We start from the raw sequence: 19,987 nt of genomic DNA, 5'->3' as shown, positions 1-19,987 counted from the left end.
TCCTTGGATGCTTAAACTTTTGGTGTCATGGAAAGGGAACTTGATGTCATAGGTTGCAATTCAGTAAACATTCACAGGAAATAATTTTTCCTTTCCTGAGGGGGAAGGTGGACTTCTCTTATTTATAACAGCTCCTTGTTCTTTTCCAAAACTTGTTCCAAGTTTTTAGTGAGGGCAATTAGGATGTTGAGTTTCTTGGTTCTACTTTATCTCCTTTGACTTCTGCCCCAATAGTACAAAGAATAGGGCTGCTAGAAAGGTAAGAAGGGAGGATTGAGGAGAACAAAGACCCCCACTAGATATTACCTTCCATATTTTCTACATCTCTGGCATGACTCTTTTCCAAATTCTGCCTCTCCGAAACTTAAATCTTATACCTAGTATTCTCAGTGTGAGATTGCTAGGAGCAGGAGAAGGTGGTGTCCTATAATCAGATAGTCAGTAAGCATTTATTAAGTGCTTACTATGTGCCAGGTACTTGGATGATAAACACTGGAGATAAAAAAGAGGCAAAGGATAATCCATGTCCCTAAGGAGTTCATAATCTAATGGGGAAAACAGCAAGAGAAAAGCAAATCTGTACAATCAAGCTATGTGTAGGATAAATAGGAAATAACAGAAGGAAGGCACGAGAATTAAGAAGGGATAGGAGAGGCTGTAGTGAACTCTATAAATCCAGCTGCTGTTATGTCTTTATGACCATTGGCTATATTCCTGACAGATAAAGTTACTGACTTCAGGAGAGGGACTATCTTGATTCACAACTGTCCAGCCTTAGGTGGTCATTTTGCATGTCCTTTTAAGCTAAATTTTAGGAACACAAGTACATATGTGAGAAAAAGTTCCACTTAGAATTAGTTATCTGTAAAATAAACAGCTCTCCATAGGAGAGAGCTTCCTCCTTTCATGAATATCTTTTAAAGGAAAGTGTTTTTTCAAGTTCAACCTCCCCAGTTTAAGGAATAAAAACTTGGTGCCCAGAAAAGCAGGGTAGTAAGTAATGTGTGTGCTCTCTGATCCCCCAGGGTTACACAGATGAACCTGTCTCCAAGATATTGTGCCATGTGGAAGATGGAACTATTGTACAGCTAGATCGATGGAATCTCCATGTAGAAAGAAACCCTGATTTACCCCCTGAAGAACTTGAAGATGGTGTATGCAAGGTTAGAGGGATCTTTCTTCAGTAGAGGACCTTAAATTATCAATCTGAATTATATGAAACAGGTCCTTCATTTCCTGGTAGGGGAATCTCACTGTGATTCCTTTTTTTGTAGAATTAAGGAGTAGCATCTCAGTTGAGGGCTCAGTATGATGGAATAATAGCCTTATAAAGTACTTGTTCCTCTTAGTCTTAGAAATGATTAAATCCCATAGTCATTTCCAAAGGTCACCAATTCATCCTCTTTCCCTTCTAGGTAGAATTGCATAATAATATTACAAGAGATGTGTTTATCAAATTTCTGATCCCTCAAGGTTATTTTTGTTGCCATATCCAGGGTACTGCTATCCAGATTTGTGATCTGTAGCAAGAAAGACAACTACTCTTACCTCATCCAATATCTTATGATCAGGAAGGTCTTCCTCATGACCAGGCTGAATACAGCCCACATCAGATTTAGTCCATTTTCACCACCTGCTTTGTCTTCACTGGAAATATTGGATACCTAGTCACAATCTTTCTTCAGCCTTAACTTTTGAGCTGGCATTTTAGGAATGACAAACCAAGGTACATTTTCTAAAATCTGGCAGAGCTAAGCTTTAAACAATAAGTGAATTGGTTCTAAGTTTTAGCCCTAATTTCAAATCTACATGGTAGACTATTCTGAATATGTAAATTCTCAATATTGTTTTCCTCCTATCTCCCTTTACTCTCTAGGAATATATATACACACATGTTTATGTAGCTATATGTATATATACACATATACGTATATATACATATATACATACACACATATACCTAGGTGTGTCTGTACACACATATTGTGTTATACATAAGGCAATTCATTCACCATCATTGAGCTGTACATTTTGACTTATTCCTCTAGTAACAGAGATAGAGATGCAAAGCATATATCTATATTCTCTTACATGGTCTATTTCCACCACCGCCATTGCCTGTGGTACACATTCATTCATGGTGTACATTCATTAGATGAGAGATTGTGGTTAGAGATGTCATTTGCAACCATGGAATAAGTAACTTGTCCATATTGGGTGGGTGAAGGAGAAGGAATAAGCATTTATGTAGGATCTCTTGTATCAAGCATTGTACTAAGTGCTTTACAAGGTAAAGTGATGGTATTATCAGTTATTTTGCATTTGAGGAAACTGATGTAGACAGAGGTTTAGCTAATTGCTTGGCATCAAACAGCTACTGAGTGTCTGAGGCTGGATATGAACTTAGGTCCTTCTGTTTCCAGGCCAGCCCTCTATTTACTGTTCAACTTAGTTGCTCCCAAGCTTGATCTGCAAATCTGGACTAGATTCCTAGTCAGAAGCACCTATTTTCTTTTGTCCAGAGAAATAAAATACAGGATTTTTTTTTTTTTTTTCCGCCTCGTCCTCATCATTCATCCACTTATCCCATGAACTAGAAGTTGAAAGACTTCCTCTGTTTCACAGTAGATCATCTGAACAGTCAGCAGTAGTAGAATGGTGCTGTTAAAATAGGAAACATCTCTTTGGACACCATGAAATTAGTGCTAATTATAAAGCATGTGACTAGAAAGAGCAGGACCCAAACTAAAATAAGTAACCCATGTGGCCACCATGAGGCAGTCTGTCTTCTACACATGGTGTTGGTCAGACTATTATTAGACTATTCCATTCAGTTCTGGTGTCTACAGTTTGAAGAACTGGAAGCCCCCTTAATGGCAAGAGAAACACCAAGTCAGAGGAGTTTTTAAAAATGAGATTTTTGGAAGAAAGTTGAAAGGAATTTTGGATTTTTTAGCCTAGAGAAGCGAAAGAGTAATTTAATAAATGTTCCTCAAGCCTAAGGAGGGCTATTATTTAGAAATTGGTAGCTGGGTTTTCTCTTTAGCTTATTCTCAGTGAATATTTAGAAAAAGAAGTTGCAGCCTAATGAACTTAAATGGTTTAGAAGGATAATGTTTTTACCACAGGTAGGACAGCTACTATGTTGTTTTTACATAGTTTCGGTATTTTGTGAAAGTCTGGGACAACAATCATCTTTCACATATCATTTGAGCAGCAATTTAAGTTTCTATTTCAGTTTTGCAGTTTCTCAGTTTCTATCATTCTCCTCTGTGACAATGTGTCATAGGGTTTTTTTTTTTTTGACCATTCCCAAGGATCACTTTATCTGTTGGGTGGGAATTGGTCCTCATCTATCAGTCTATCCTGTTAATTTTGCCTTTTCAGTCCAGTTCAGTAAACATATGTTAAGTGTTCGCTGTAATCAAGATATTCTACCTTAGGGGGAACATAGTTCCTGCCCTCAAGGAGTTGATGTTCTGCTTTAGGTTATTTCTAATATACAGTCCATCTTGGTTACCCAATGAGTCCCTACTTATAAGTCAAAAAGGAAAGCTTCCTCTACAGTAAAGGAAGCTTCCTTCTATAGTTGAAGGTTGACCTTCAACCAGATGGAAAATTTTGGTGGTTATGGGGAAAGTCAGACACTTCAATAAGTTCCTTGATATGGTATTTCTAATATCAGGTGACCTACTATGTGCTTTGCACATATTTGTCGAATTGATAAGAATGGGGCACAATCCTGCTTCAGCAGAGAGATAATATGATTAACCTGTCCCCCCAGCTAAGATGAACTAGCTCATTCAATTGTCATTTAACATGACTTTCATACTGGGGTTATGATCAAAAGAGTGAGTCTATGAGAGATCTGTTTCCCATTAGCCATTCACCATGTACTTTTCTAATTTTACTAGACTTTAGTGACAAGAGAAAGATTATCTCAGCAGTTGTGTTTTGCTGTTAGCAATGTGAAGCCTGTTTCAATGCAGCATGCCTGGTTATTTTCCTTCTGCTCTATGCAGGGAAAAAAGCTTAGGCTGGCCCTTAGGATTCCAGGATGTTAGAACTGGAAAAGCCATAGACATTATAGTTTAGTCCAGTTCCCTGATGTGTCAGGCTAAGTCCCAGGGGGTAAAATGACCAATGCTCTTTTCATTTTGCCACCCTTTTGGCAGTCAATCAACCAGTCATCAGGGATAGCTATGAGAGAGAACCCACATAAAGTAGGGAAGTGATTTTTTTTCATGGGTTAATGATGTGGTAATTCAGACTATGGGGCATGGTTTGAATTAGAGAAATGTTGAAATTAGAATTTTTTTCCTTTTTGGAAATATAGGTTATCATTACTTTCAAGTATAGTGACTTTGGATGAACAGTTTAAATGTGTTTCCAAGTAAAGGCCCCACCACAAGTACTTACTGAAGAGATACAGTTCATTGTAAATGAGCTATTTCTGTGTGCCAAATGTTCTAATGCTTTTTTTTTCTCTTAAGGAAATATTTTATGCATATGTGCATATACATATCCCCAGTGCTTATTACACTGCCTAGCACATAGTAGGCATAGAATAAATACTTATGGACTGATTGACACATAGATACACATATATTTGCTGGGCAAATTCAGTCTAAGCATAGTACAAAGAAAAATTTTAGACTTTTTCAGGTTGTATCATCACAAAACCCAGACCAGTGGATTCTGCATCTGGTGTTTGCATTTTCTTATTGGTTCTGTTGTACTCCTTTTTGTTAGCTATGATTCCTTTCCTTGAACCTTTCCAGAGGAGTTTCTGATCTTAAATTCATTGCTCTTTCCCCTTATTTTTGGGACTTTCATTGGGAGGGGTAAGCCAGGGACCAGTTGGCATCATAGAGTGTCTTTTCACCTTTGTCAGTCAACTTTACATGGATCTCTATTTGTCATTACAGCTTCCCCTCAATGTTTTCAATAATTACTTCAGCCTTGGATTTGATGCTCATGTTACACTGGAATTCCATGAATCCCGAGGTGAGAAACATCTTTTGCCCTTATACTAGTGTAGAACAGACTGGCAAGTACTTTGACTGTTTCAACAAGGATTAAGCTGGTTATTGCCATTCTTTTGTTGGAGACCTGAGATGAAATATAAGTACACAACAGACAGCGACAGATATTGATAACCCATATTTATATAGAACATTCATGAGAATATTGGAATGCTTCCTTCCTTCTCCCTAAGTCTCTCTTTAGGCCTCTCCCTCATGTTGGGCAATTCAAAAGGGACCAGACTTTGAAATAAGAAGGAAGAAAGGGTTTGAAAAAAGGAGGATGGTTTATAAATGCCCAGAATGATTTGAAGTGGATAAATTTGACTCCAATATTTCTTTTTCCCATTATCCATAACATAACTAATCAGATAGATTAGGATGATGGTTTATGATGCCAAGGGTGAAGTTGTTCCAACCTCTACATCTTCCTGATTTGAGAACCAACACGAAAAACAAAAATAGTCCATAAGCAAAATACTTCCTTTATTGCTCTTAAATCTCAAAACTGCACTAAGATTTTTGGGACATGTTGTGTCATGTGTGTTTTCTGGGAATACCGTGGTGGGATTTTGGTTTTTATTCCTTTGAATTCCTTCAGATTTTGTTCCACTTGAATTCTTTTAATTGTGTTCTAAAATGATTTCTAGGAGATAGTTTTGTGTGGAGTCATTTTGCAACAGTAAGATTCAGTAATATTGAAGGTTTGCTTGTTACTGACACCCGCCTCATCTTTTCTGTCATCAAGGATGGGACTCTATTAAAGATGAGTAACCATAGGCATTGCAACTTTACTCTCAAATATTCCTGGTAAGTAATTGAGTATAGCTTTCATTTTGGAGCCCAAATACTTTGTTGTTCAGTCATATTCGACTCTTTATAACCCCATTTGTGGTTTTCTTGGGAGACATACTTGGAGTGGTTTGTCATTTCCTTCTCCAGCTCATTTTACAAATGAAGAAACTAAGGCAAACAGCATTAAGTGACTTGTCCAGGATCACACAGCTAGTTAGGGTCTGAAGCTAGATTTGAACTCAGGTCTTCCTGACTTTAAGCCCAGTGTTCTACCTACTGCATCACCTACCAGAATATGAAGATTTTGATGTCTACCCACCTCCTAGGTTTCATACAGAGACTGACCCATCTTTAAACAAACAAAACAAAAATTTCTTTAAATAGAAGCATGTTATACTTCTGACAGTCTGGGAACTACACATTTTTCCATAATAAGGTCACAACCACATTGATTTATCTAAGATAAGATATTTGGTGATCTAGAGTAATTACTGAAAATACATCACTCACCAGCACTACTGTTTGTTGTTCAGATATTTACAGTGATATTCAGGATCAATAGCCTAAACAGTCTACTTGTTAGCAGCATACAGGTATGCATTTCAATTCTATCCTGAGGCAGCACAGAGTCTTTAAATGAAAACACTCGTTGGGAATTTTGCCCCAGAGGGGAAGGTAACACCTCTGGGGTGTTTTACATAGGCCCAAGCAGCTAGATGTAGTGGTTCAGTGGATAAAGTGCCAAGACTGAAATCAAGAACACTCAAGTTCCTGAATTCAAATCTAGTCTCAGACACTAGTTGTGTGACCCTGGGCAAGTCATTCAAACCTATTTGCCTCAGTTTCCCCATCTGTAAAATGAACTGGAGAATGAAATGGCAAACCACTCTAGTATCTTTGCCAAGAAAACCCCAGATGGGGTCATGAAGAGTAGGACATGACTAAAACATCACTGAACCCTGAGCAGCAAGGTGCTCAACTTTGGAGCTCTGATGATTTGAAACTAGCCTTTTGTCATTCTGCAGAGGATGTTTTGGAATAGAACAGTCTGAGTATGACAAAGTTTGGAGGGTGGTCTTTTGGTTGACTTATTGATGCGTTGTAATTCCATCTTTGGATATATATGTTTTTTGACTCACTAGACAGTTATCTCTTCAATCAGACATCTTGGGTATATTCCTGTATTTGTGATCAGACAGTGTAATTGCTAGGAAAAATGCCTCCCAGATTTGTCTATGGGCAACATGTTTAATGTGCTCTAATCTGAAATCCTTTCATACTACTTGGGAGTGAAATACTATAGGAGTATTTACTCTCTCTCTCTCACTCCTTCTTTCTCTCCACTCCCTGCCCCCAACCTCCCTGGGACAGAATTCTGTGGGGGAGGAGGCAGTATTTAGATTCAGTGACTTCCCTTCTTTTACTTTTAATATGTTTTACAACATTATGTACCTCACTACATGTTAAAGAAGTAGTTTAATGGTAATTTAGAGCCCTGTGGAAGGAATAGAGCAGCATCCATATCATATAGTAAATGTTTTATGTTTAAGGTAGAAGTATTTTATTTTTATTTGACTTTATCCAAACTCATCAACAACTGATGATTGCCAACACAATTTAATTGTGGATGCCCAGTCACATTGAAGGGTCTTTCCAGGGCAATTGTTTAGGATTACTCTGTACTTCATGGAGCCCCTGTTTTCTAGAATTCTCGTTAGGTGAGTATGTGTGGAATGGAAGGCACCTTGTTTCATTGTTATCCCAGTTATGATATCAGCTAAAATTGAATTTATGGAAAGACTTGAGCAAGTTCTATGTAGTTTTGATTGATTGTGAGTTTGAGTGAAATAAAAAAGAGATCTGTAGATTTGGAATTTCTAGGGACTAATATTTGGGCTATTTAGATAAAGCAAAAGCTTCAAGTCTTTCAGGGACTACTCAGTTTTTATCATGGTTTTCTTCCATAACCATTCTAAGATACTTGATCATTTATTTGAAAAGGAGAACTTTTTTACCTTAGACTCAGTAACATTAGCTTTCCAGAATACTAAGCAATTTTTGAATAGTGCATTAAGATGAACATAAAACATTTTTATATAAAAACAGTACTGCTGCTTACTGGGCTAGAATTCTGCTTAGATCTAAATTATCAGATGGCATTGAGGCACCCATTGCTTATAATTCAATATTAAAAACATTTACAGAGCAGAATTAATGCTTAAATTGACAAGGACATCCTTATTATTATAGGAATAAAGAAAATTCACAGCTTCTGATATGAGGGTTCTTAACCTCTTTTTTGTGCCATGGACCTCTTTGACAGTCTTGTGAAGCTTATGACTCTCTCAGAATAGTGATTTGTTGTCCACATTGACAATGGAAGGAAATGCTAAATTTCAGTTAGAGAATAGTGAAAAATAAAGATGCAATTTTTCCCCCCATCCACCCTTCCAGACCCCTTGAAATCAGATCTCTTGGTTTAGAATTAATGCTGGAGAGTCATACAATGTCAGAATAGCATTGGAAAGAACCTCAGATGTTATCTCATAATAGCAGGATTCCCCTTGTATAATATTCACAAGTAGCATCCATCCTAACCTGAAAACTTCCAGTGGTAAGGAGCTCATTATCTCCTGAGGAAGCCCATTCCAAAATTGTGCAACTCTAGTTTTTGTGGAGTTTTTCCATATTGAACTGAAATCAACCCCTTTGCAGTTGACACCCAATGCTCCTAGCTCTGGCTTCTGAGACCAAGAGAAATGCATCTAAATCCTAATCTAGAAATAATTAATGATAGTTCTCATGTTCTTCCTGCAAGTCATTTCTACTCTGGGCTCCATATCCCCAATTCCTTCAACTATTCCTGTGATTGAATTGCTTTAAATCCTTTCACCCAGCGTCTTATTCAACCTCCTTTAGTTTCACACCAGCTTTTACCATTGTCTTTCCTAAAATGTGGTACCCGGAATTAACGCAAAATTCTTAACTCAGTTTTACCAAGGCCAGATATAAACAGATCTATCACTTCTCTCATTCTGGAATCCAACTTCTATTACTAGTCTACAACTGCATTCTTTTTTTGGTCATACTTTTAACTCATATTGTAGTACACTAAAACCCTAAGGTAATTTTTATACAAGAATTCTTGTCTAGCCACACCTTCCTCATCCTATCCTTGTTCTTTTGTTTTTTTTTTTTTTGAGCCCAAGTATTGGGTTTTCCATTTTTCTGTCAAATTTCATCATATTAGCTTTGTCCCATCATTGTAGCCTCTCCAGACTTACCTGAATGACCCAAGCTTACCTCCTTATTTCACATTACCTCCTTTCTTGTGGCCTGAGGTCTAGTCAGGTGGACCTTGTTCCGCAGACACAACATTCCATTTCCTTTGCCTTTGCAGTGACTGTCCCCTTGATAGGAATGCACTCCTCTCCTTTGCCTCTTAGAATCCCTAGTGGACCTCAAGTTCCTCTTTCTGCAGGAGGCCTTTCCTGTTTCCTTCTTCCTCCTCCAAATTAATTACCTTGTATCTATTTTGTCTCTATCTAAAATGTCTATCTTTGTCTCCATTGATAGACTGCAAGTTTCTTGAGAGCACAGATAGTATTGTTTTTTTCTTTGCATACTTGGTGTACAAAGTTCAGTGCCTGATATATATGTGCATATAATATATATAATATATTACATGTAAATAGATATTATATATATTTTGTTTATAAAGTGCTTAATAAATGCTTGTTGATAGAAAGTTACATGTACTATCAGCAATATTCACTATATTAGAGGTTTTATATTGGAAAGTGATTTATATAACGATAAAAAGCTGTCGCGTTGAAGAAAAGTTTTTATAAATTGTATTATTGAAATCATTGTAGCATATAATTATGATAACTACAGAGTTTGCTTCTATGTTATCCTAGCTGGTGTAGAACATGAAATGACCTTGCAGTAGTCTGACAAAAATGTCTGCTGCCATAGTTGAAAATGAATTTGAACTCTGGTCTCTCTGACTTCTGGCCTGGTACTCTATATGTGCAACCTGTCCACCACCTAGGGAATTCTTCATGAGGAAATATTATCAATGCAGATTGACACCTGCTCTAGAGAGCTGCCAAGGGCGTTGGGTTGTTAAAGGATTTGTCCTTGGTCACACAGCCATCATGTGCCAGAGTTGGGCCTTGATTGTAGATCTTTGTGACATCTAGGTTAGCTGTATGTTACAATAGGCTGTTAATCCTGCCTGTCATTTAGTATTTCTTAACAAAGGGAGAAAATGGATATTAACATTATTTGGAATCAACATTTTCACACCATATCTACTCTGAATTTTGTTGACTTTAATGATGCTTTCATTTATTTTATTTTAGCAGCTAGCTGGTACCATGGTGCTTGGAGTGCTGGGTCTGGAGTCAGAAAGACTAGTCTTCCTGAGTTCAAATATGGCCTCAGATACTTCCTAGCTGTGTGACCCTGGGCAAGTCACTTAACCCTGTTTGCCTCAATTTCCTCATCTGTAAAATGAGCTGGAGAAGGAAATGGTAAATCATTTCAGTATCTGCCAAGAAAACCCCAAATGGGGTCACAAAGAGTTAGACATGACTGAAAATGACTGAACAGCAACATGCATTGTTTTGTTAGTGTGCCTTCACCTTGCTTCCTTTGTATGTATAACTGCACAAATTGATTCCTGCTAAGGATAGGTTTTTTTTTTTAAATCCCAGCTTTATTATTTTTAAAATTGAGTGAACAACGAGAAAGAAGGAACAAAACAAAACAAAACACAAAAGAGAGAGAGCGCAAGCAGTTTGCCTCAATCTGCAGTCAGACTCAGTAGTTCTTTCTCTGGATGTGGATATTAGGGATAGTTTTGAAGCCAAAGTTCAGTAGTGTCTTGTCCCCTCTAGTCCCTTGACTCTTTACTCAAAGTTAATATGTAAAAGAACAGTTGCATTTGGTTATATAGACAGCTAAAGAATTTGACTTTCAAAAGCTTGAGTTCAAGCATCAGTTGTTCCAAATATAAGCAGTCTGCAAAGAAAACATCTCAGAGCAAGCAGCAGTATCAGAATGCAGAGATCTGGAGCTCTTAAGAGACCTCCCTCTGAAGCAGGAATAAACTGAGATCTAACATCAACTTTGTTAGAGTGTACCAAGTCGTTGGAATTAAGCCCTAAGGTCCTATTATTGAGGTAAACAAATCTGTTGTGAGCACAGCATGGGAGGCTGGGAGGAGAAAACAGGCCTCATGGAGTTCCAAAGTAGCATTTGCAAGGAGTCTGTTAACTGGAAAAAAGGCTAGGATATGTTAGGAAAGAAAGCTGGTGCAAATGGAAGGCTTAACTAGTCCTAGCTTCTTGACAATTGTAAATCCAAGAGAGTGGGAGGATATTCCATTCCAAGCAGGCTAATACCTTGTTCCTTTCTTAAAAGGTACCAGGTTTTCTCTTTTTTTTTTTTTCCTGTCCAGCCTTGTGATTTCATTGGTTTCAGAAATACCTGTGAGTAACTAGTGAGGTAGCTCCCTCTACCAATATAGATCAGCCTGGTGTGTCAGAGATAGGCATGAATGTAACTCCCAGGTTGGCTGTCTATACCAGGAGACTAGTTAAAATTAGGATATTCAAACTCCCATGACCTACTTAATGCTGTGGCATTAAATTTAATTATTATTTTTTATATGTTATATTTTTAATTAAATTAAATTTAAATTAATCAATTTTTGGCAAAAACGGAAGATTTCTTCTTTTTGATCACCTTTTTTGTGGTTATAGAACTAGAAGAAATCTTAGAGACCATCTGGTCCACCCTCCCCTACTGCACCCCATTTTACAGTTGGAGAAATTGAAATTCAGGTAAATGAAATTGTCTGTGCATATATTTGACAAATGGGAGATTTGAACCCCATAACTGCAAGTTCAATACTCTTTCTAGTTCACTAGGCCTGGTTCCTCAGAAGCCTCTGGTTTCCTGACATGTTTAAAGAAAATTCCAAATCTCTCAACAACTTTCAGATGCCATGAATTTTACTAGTATTTGGAAGCGTCAAGGTAGAGATCCTGGAATATCAAAGCCTGGGAACAGTCTGACAAAAGGACTTTGTTACAGGACTGGAGGAAACCCAGGAGAATGAATTAAAATGCCAATGAATGCCAAATGGTACCTCTCTAAGATTGCTTATTGCTAAGTAATATGAGCTGACTGGTTTAGGAATCCAGGAATACCTGGATTCAAATCCTCCCTCCAACATTTACTAGCTATGTAACCTTAAGCAGGTTACTGAATCCCTGTGGACGTCCAGCAGCCTCCTAGGACTTACTGGATCTATGGCTCTGGATGGGGTTCTCATACTGGACGTTCCTCACCTGTGATGAAATCGCAGGTGCTTTGCAATTCACGTAATGTGAAACTATACTGATGGTATTTTTCTATATATGATTTATATCCCAGTATTCCCTCAGGCAGTAATAAAATTGAGTGGTATACTTTATTTTGTTCTGTGTGTGCTAGATGGCTGTGGATCAAGGGAAATGACTGGAAAGTAGTAGTGCTGAGGAGGCAAGATGTGGAGACTGACAATTTTAGCCTAGAGATGGGTTTTGTTTTTCACTCTGATTTTGACAGCATAAACAAGTTTAGCTAACAGCGGACAGTGTAATTGGAGAAATATCTTATTTTGCAGTAGCAGAAATAGGGCTATTCAATTTACTTCTGGTAATGAGGAAATAGACTTTTAAAATTCAAAACCAATAAGAGCTGGAGTTGAACCCAGATCTTTGAATGTTTTGTCCCTCCTCTTCCTTTCCTTCTTTCCTTCTTTCCTTCCCTCCTTCCCTCCCTCCCTCCCTCCCTTCTTTCTTTCTTTCTTCCTTCCTTCCTTCCTTCCTTCCTTCCTTCCTTCCTTCCTTCCTTCCTTTCTTTCTTTCTTTCTTTCTTTCTTTCTTTCTTTCTTTCTTTCTTTCTTTCTTTCTTTCTGTCTGTCTGTCTGTCTGTCTGTCTGTCTGTCTTATCAGGGTTCAGTGACTTGCCCAGAGTCACATAGCTATTAAGTGTCTGACATTAGATTTGAACTCAGGTCCTTCTGACTTCAGGGCCAGTGTTGTATCCATTGCACCACTTAGGGCCTCTTTCTTTCTCAAACTTTGCAACAATTTAAGTAGAAAACAAGTAAAGAGAATATTATCTTATGTGAAAAGAAGAATGGATTCAAAGATGCTAAAAGTTTTATTTAAATTTGAGTGATATGAAGCCAATGTTTAGCTTTGAGCAGTTTTAATCATGAACCTGAACAGAAGGTTTGAACCAAGTTATAATACCTTTAGGAGAGTTAGAAGATAGTAAGGGTTGTTGACCCAAAGAATACAAGGACCTTGACCTGTGAACAAAAATTTTAGAGGCAGATGAGTACTGGGGAAATAGGAAAAAAAAAGTTTGAGTAGCTCTGAGGAAAGGTCAAGGTTAAAGTGACCTGTTCTCAAATACCTTCGCATTTGTGGCTAGAAGAGATCTACACACTTTGATTCCCTTTGAGAAAGCCACAAGGCAGTGGGACTTGGCAGAAGGTAATTATATGAAATCTTTGCCTACCCTGCTGACCAGAGTATTGGCAGGCCTCCTTGGCATCTGTAACCAAAAGTCCCAGGGTGGTTTGACAATGTATTTAGAGTGTAAGAATACACTTTATAAGAACTTCAGCCCGAGTCCAGTTTTCTCTTATAATAATTGGACCCAGAAGGCTGAAGTTAATACTCGAAAAAAGTTGGCAGAATGAAAACTCCATCAATTCCACTTTCAGATCCCCTGGAAAAATAAGTAGTTGGTGAAAGACTAGAATAGAAGAAACTTTGTTCCTGGCAGCTGAATTAGCTGACCAGGGTTTTATCAAAGGGAGGATCTAGGGAGGCAACCATCTAAAGAAGAGAATTGCTGATCAGAAATGGCAGAGGAGGAGGCATTTTCAGGAGGGAAACTAGTTCATATACATTTTATCTCATTTGATTTTTACAGTAACTACAGTATTACCTTCATTTAACAAATGGAGACCCTCAGTTCTGGAGAAGTTAAGTTAATGCCATGGCTTAGTCCCAGGGTTATTGGCTATTGGTATTTTAAATTTTTTTATTTTCCAGTTTACACAGAGGGAAAGTCCCAGAGCTGGAGTTAAGTCATTATCATCTTGACTTGCATCTCAATGATTATCTCTGCTCACATAACTAGCACCTTAGTGCAGGACTTTGTCACCTCTTGCCTGAATTATGAAACAGCCTCCCCGTTAGTTAACTGCCTCATTTCTTACCCCTCCAGTCCATTCTATACAGCCCTGCCAAGGTAATTTTCCTTAGGTGCAGACCTGACTATATCACTGCTCTGCTCACCCAACTCCAAAGGCTTCTTATTGTCTCCTAATAAAGTAGAAACAAACTCTTCTTTTGGACCCAGAAGGCTGAAGTTAATACTTGGAAAGAGTTGGCAGAATAAAGACTACATCAATTCTACTTTCAGATCCCCTGGAAAATCAACCAGTAAAGCCCTAAATAACCTACACTTTGAGCTTCATTGGATATTACTCCCTGTCTTGGGTCTTTGGGTCCAGTTTGTCAAGCACAACATGCCATGTCTCATCTCCTTGTTCTACTGGTCATCACCCATTCCTGGAATTCACTTCCTCCTTGATTTCACCCCAAAGAATCTGTTTTCCTTTAACATATAGCTCAGACAACATCTTCTACATGAAACTGATCCCTCCAACTGATTGTATCTTCCTTCCCAAATGAGCTTGTATTTAAATACTTTGTATGTGTATATGAATATGCATATTGATCTGTAAGCTATATATTAATATTGAATATATTTTATATAAATAAAGGCTTATATATTTACATGTAAATATATTTACAATTATAATAAAATATGTAAATATATTTAAAATTTATATATAAACATATTTACAATTGTATAAAATATATTTATAGTTATATATACATGTACAAATATATATATATATATGTATGTATAGTTGCCTTCTTCCTTAGAATATATGAGAATAGATTGGTTCATTCTTTATACTTGTTATCTCCAGATCTTAGCACAGTACGTAGTGGGTACTTAATAAATATTTCTGATTGACTGAATGAAGTCTCCAAATCAAGAGCCAATTCCATTAAGCCATGAGGTTTCCCAAACATGGAATTTTTTTTACCCTGATCTGTAAGTTTTCCAATCTACTTCTCCAATGCAGAATGGCCCTTTATCTCCAACTTACCGTTTTAGAGACTTGGCTGGGCCCCTGAAAGATTGTTGTTGTCGGTCCTTTGTTTTCAAAGATCTGTGACATGACAGGGTGATGTCTTGACTTGGGCATGAATTGGATTTAAGGGAGTCAAGGTTGCACAAAGTCATCTGCCTTTCTTGCTCTAATTGTCCTGCAGCCAGTATATGTAAGAACCAGAAATTGAACTTGGGCTCTTCATGAATTGTCTTGAATTCACATTTAACTGTGTCATTCCTCTAATCAAGATGCTTCGGTGCTTCATTATAATTGTGTCTTGAAAAAAAAAAGCTTCTCTCTTTAGTATTTAGTGCACTTTAATAGTGTGGCTGTATCTGATCCTTCTAGACTGATTTAAACATTAACTGATTATTCTGTGCTCCTGCCCCATTTGTCTAGTTCCTCTTCTCTGCTCATGATACCTCCATCTTCTGCTTTTATGTCTTTCCGTAGACTGCCTGCGGTGCATGAGACCAGTCCTGTCTCTTTGCATTCCTAAGCCCTTCAGGACTCAGGTCGGAGGTCATCTCCTTTAAGAGGCCTTTCCTAATTCCCCATTGTTGATGCTCTCCCTAATCATTTTGTATTTATTCTGTATCTCTTTTATTACTCTTCTGTCAACTTGTGCTATTCTTCCTTCTAGTAGAATGAAAACTCCTTGAATGCAGGGATGGTCTTGCTTTATATTCTCAAATACTAGATCAATATCTGGCACATAGTAGACAACTAATAAATGATTATTCTTGATTCCTGACTCTAAGGTTATCCTAATAATAATAATGGTAATGGTAATAATAACTATTATTTATATGGTGTTTTAAGGTGAAAAGTACTTTACAAGTATTATCTTATTTTACTCTAGGATAACCCTGGGAGGTAGGTACTACCATTATTATCCTCATTTTGCAGATGAGGAAACTGAGGCAGACAGGTTAAATGACTTGCCTAGAGTCACCCTGCTGGGAAGTATCTTAGGCCTAATTTGGACATAGGCCTTCCTGACTCGAGGTCCAGTGCTCTATCTGTGGTGCCATACTTCATACATCATACTTCTCCAGCATAGCACTTTCATGATTGCCAACATATAGGACATTAAAAAAAGGTGAAAAATGAATGTGAAATTTGAAAAACATAATTTCTTTTGTTAAAATGTTCCCCTTGTTTCACTTTTAACTTTATTTTAGCATCCTCTCATCCTTTCTGTTCATTTGGGTTATTCATATTCCCCCTATTTATTTAATTGGTCGAGAAATCCCAGGGAGGACTTTGTGGCTGCCTCTTCCCTCTCCCAGCAGTAAAAGTGTCAGAGATGGACTCGTTGCCTTTCTTAACCAGTGGGCAGCCTTTTTGTGTGTATGAATGGGGTGGGGTTGCTACAGTTTCTAACTTATGCGGAAAGACTGACAACACAAAAGTTTAATTTAGCATGGCATTTTATGAGAAAACATTTTTCAACAGAAACAGCCTCAGGGTGACATACAGAAGGTGAAATGCCTCTGAGGAATCATAGCAAAAAAAAAAACCCCAAACCCCAACACATTGTATAAAATTGCCTGCTTACATGGTAAACAAATGTCAGTGAAAGAGAAAACTCTAGAAGTAGATAGACTCAAATAGCCTTATTTTTAAAAGGAAGCCTTTTACTCCTCTAGGCTGCTGGGGGGTACCACAGTGTACAGAACAATGGGCCTACGGTCAGGAAGACCTGAGTTCAAATGTGACCTCAGATACTACCTAGCTGTGAGATCCTGGGCAAGTCACATAACTTTTGTTTCCCTGCAGCTTCCTCATCTGTATAACAGGGATATAATAGCACCTACCTAGCAAGTTTGTTATGAAGAGAGGATCAAAATAGATAATATTTGTAAAAATGGTTAGTGCAGTACCTTGCACATAGTAGGAGCTATATAAATACTTATTCCCTTCCCTCTTTACCTCTGGGGATTATTCATCAGTAAGATATTAGTAAAATGAGTGAATGATTTTTGCAGGTCTAAATTCTATGATAGATGATGAGTTCTGCAAGGACAAAATCCTCCAGAAAATGAACTGTCAGCAAAAATGCACATCAGGACTGTGAAAATAATCCAGCCCAATGAGAAGGAACAAATGCAAACTTTCTGTCTGGCTATTTCCTGTTGGTTCACTTTGGAGAAAACTTGATTTATCTGATGTTTTCAACCTGCACAATATATTTTTTTTAGTAATACTGTGTGTGAAGAAATGTTTTCAATATTATTAGTAAAAATTTCTGGGAGACAGAAAGAATCCTTAAAACAAAATTGATTTTTTATAAGTATTATATTCATATGATCTTATTTTTCTGTGAAGGTATTATGCAAATCTGTTATGTACAATCTGCTACTACCTTTTTTTTTTAAGTAATAGGGGGTGTGGTGCTGAGTATCTGAGCCCGGATTTGATCCAGGCCATCCCGACACTGGAGCTGGTGCTCTTACTCGCTGAGCCACCTGGCCGCCCCTCTGCTACTACTTTTAAATATATAATATGGTTATTGTATAAATTTCCTTTTTTCCTTCTTTTTGTTCTCTTCCTCCCCATCCCTCCCCCAAGAGAATCTCTTTTCAACCCCCTTGGGTGGAAGTTTTGTAGCTATGGGGACCTCCCTACTTCCTAAGCATATTCTACTTGTGAGCAGCTTTAATTTTTTAAAATTTAATTTTTAATGTATGGAATAACACAAGCATTTCCATAATATAATATAATAAAGATAATTGCACACGAAACTGCAAGTCTACTATGCACAACTTGTTATTCCATTCAAATATACAATATTATCATGTAAATTTCATTTTTTTCTTCTCTTCCCCCCTCCCCCAGAGATGGCTACCATTAAGGACAAATTTTATATCTATCCCTCTATATAGATATCGAGATAGATACACATATACACATACATATATGCACACACACATATATATATATACATACACATATATATGTAAAATTATTCTGTACATGCTTCTATTTATTCTTTGGATGTAGATAGAGCCATTCTTCATATGTGCTTTATAGTTTTTTTTTTCCATAACAGTACAACAAAAAAAGATGACACGAAACTGCAAAATCTACTATGCCCTTTAATTTTTAAAGATGTTTAATTTAATTTCCACCTTTATTTTTTAAGAAGTTATTCCTTATATCAAGCTGAAATCTACCAGTACCTGAAACCAGGTTTACTGACTCTTGGTTCACTGCTCTTTCCATCGTATCCTGCTGTCCCTTTGCTTGTCTTTATCATTAAACCACTCACTTGTGGATTGCTCTTATGTTGTCCTTCGTGAAGTGACTTGTGCTAACTGATATGGTAGTGAACTGGGGTAGATAGATAATGGGCTTGGTTGCCCTCATTTTGCCAGTTGCATTCCTGCCCAGGATCTTAATCATCACCAATTTCTGTGGCTATTTCTTTATGTATCCACAACATCCTCTGTCACTCATGCCCAAGAACATTTTTGCTTATCTTGAAGCAGAATTGTTATCTCATTTTGCTTCCAGAATAAATAAGATAAACTCAGTTTGGAATATAAAGGACGTTAAACATACTGATATTTCAGACTGTCAGTGTTGTACACATTTGGTCTTATCACATTACTGGTCATTTAGATTAATTTTAGCTTAAGTTACAAGAGCACAGAAATATAACTTGGTCTATAGAAGGAAAGGAAGTGAATCAGCATTTATTAAATACCTATTATGTGCCAGCCACTGTGCTGAGCATTTCGTGGAGGTTATCTCACTTGATCTTGGGGGTAGGTGCTGTTATAATCCCCATTTACAGTTGAGGAAAAAGAAGCAGACAGAAGTTAAGTGACTTGCTCAGTGTCAAATGGATAGGAAGAATCAGAGGCAGACAGGAAGTATCTAGAGCAGGCAGTGTTTGAATATGTGTTTAAATTCACCATTTTCAATAAAGGTCTTGAGATGAATAGATTGGTGAATTTCAATTAATACACACACACATACATATCAAATAACTCTTGTGTGCTAGGAGTTCAATACAGAGATACAAAATAACACACAGCTTATGCCACTGGAGTAATTTGCTCTATATACATAACACACATATGTATGTGTGTGTATATATATGTATATATACACATATATAACATGTGTATGTGTATAAATATATAGAAAGAAGTCCATTGAATAGTCTTGTTTTGGGTTGAGTATTGTCATATAATATCCTAATCATTAGTCTTCATCCATCCTTTTTCTGAACAATTTCCTTTGTGTTCTGTGTAAAGTGCCATGCCAGGAGTTGGGGATGATCCAAGTCTTGGTCTCTAGTTATTGATGGTCTAGTTGAAGATGATACAACATGAGCCCTGAGAGATGAATAACAGTAGACCCTGTGTAATCCTAGGAAGGTCACTTCACCTTATTTGCCTCTTGTTTCCTCATCTGTACAATGAGCTGAACAAGGAAATGGCAAACTACTGCAGTGTCTTTGCCAAGAAAACCCCAAATGGAGTCACAAAGAGTTAGACGTGACTGAAAACAACTAAACAACACCACACTTCATATAATAAGTGCCACATGAGTTTTTATTTTTGTTTATTTTTAGACAAGTAGAGTCAGGATTTGAATCTAGTTCTCTTCTCACTTAAAAGTCTACTATACTTGATACTATATCATATTGCCTATTGTAGGAAAGTTGATTGGAGATGTAAGGAGAGTTTGTATTGTTGAAGACCTTGAATGCCAAGATAAGGAGTTTGGATTTTATTTTGTAAGTGTGGGGGAGATATGGACAGTTTTCAATTGGGTTTTGACAGTAAGTTCAGCCCGTCTGATTTGGAGGGTAGCGCCATGAACTCCAAAGTCTCCATTTATTGGGGGGGGGGGGGGAGGAGAGGAGGGGAGGCCTCAGGCTAGTAAT

At 37.4% G+C, this 19,987-nt stretch overlaps 1 protein-coding gene across 3 annotated transcripts in view; it reads left to right on the top strand.

The window, feature by feature from the left end:
* Positions 1-19,987, top strand: part of DGKI (diacylglycerol kinase iota) — a 586,838-nt gene that overhangs the window by 313,488 nt on the left and 253,363 nt on the right. For all 3 annotated transcript variants that reach the window (XM_069087305.1, XM_069087306.1, XM_069087304.1), the window contains exons 14-15: positions 1,026-1,163; positions 4,929-5,007. In XM_069087305.1, the coding sequence (XP_068943406.1) occupies positions 1,026-1,163; positions 4,929-5,007 (217 nt within the window). The remainder of the gene's footprint in view (positions 1-1,025; positions 1,164-4,928; positions 5,008-19,987) is intronic.

Source organism: Petaurus breviceps, unplaced genomic scaffold (assembly GCF_028583685.1).
Source record: "Petaurus breviceps papuanus isolate PSGF00001 unplaced genomic scaffold, PetGlider_PUasm1.0 181, whole genome shotgun sequence".
NCBI lineage: Eukaryota > Metazoa > Chordata > Mammalia > Diprotodontia > Petauridae > Petaurus > Petaurus breviceps.
Note: the sequence above shows the minus strand (reverse complement) of the source record. Positions and strands in the feature narration are given on the sequence as shown.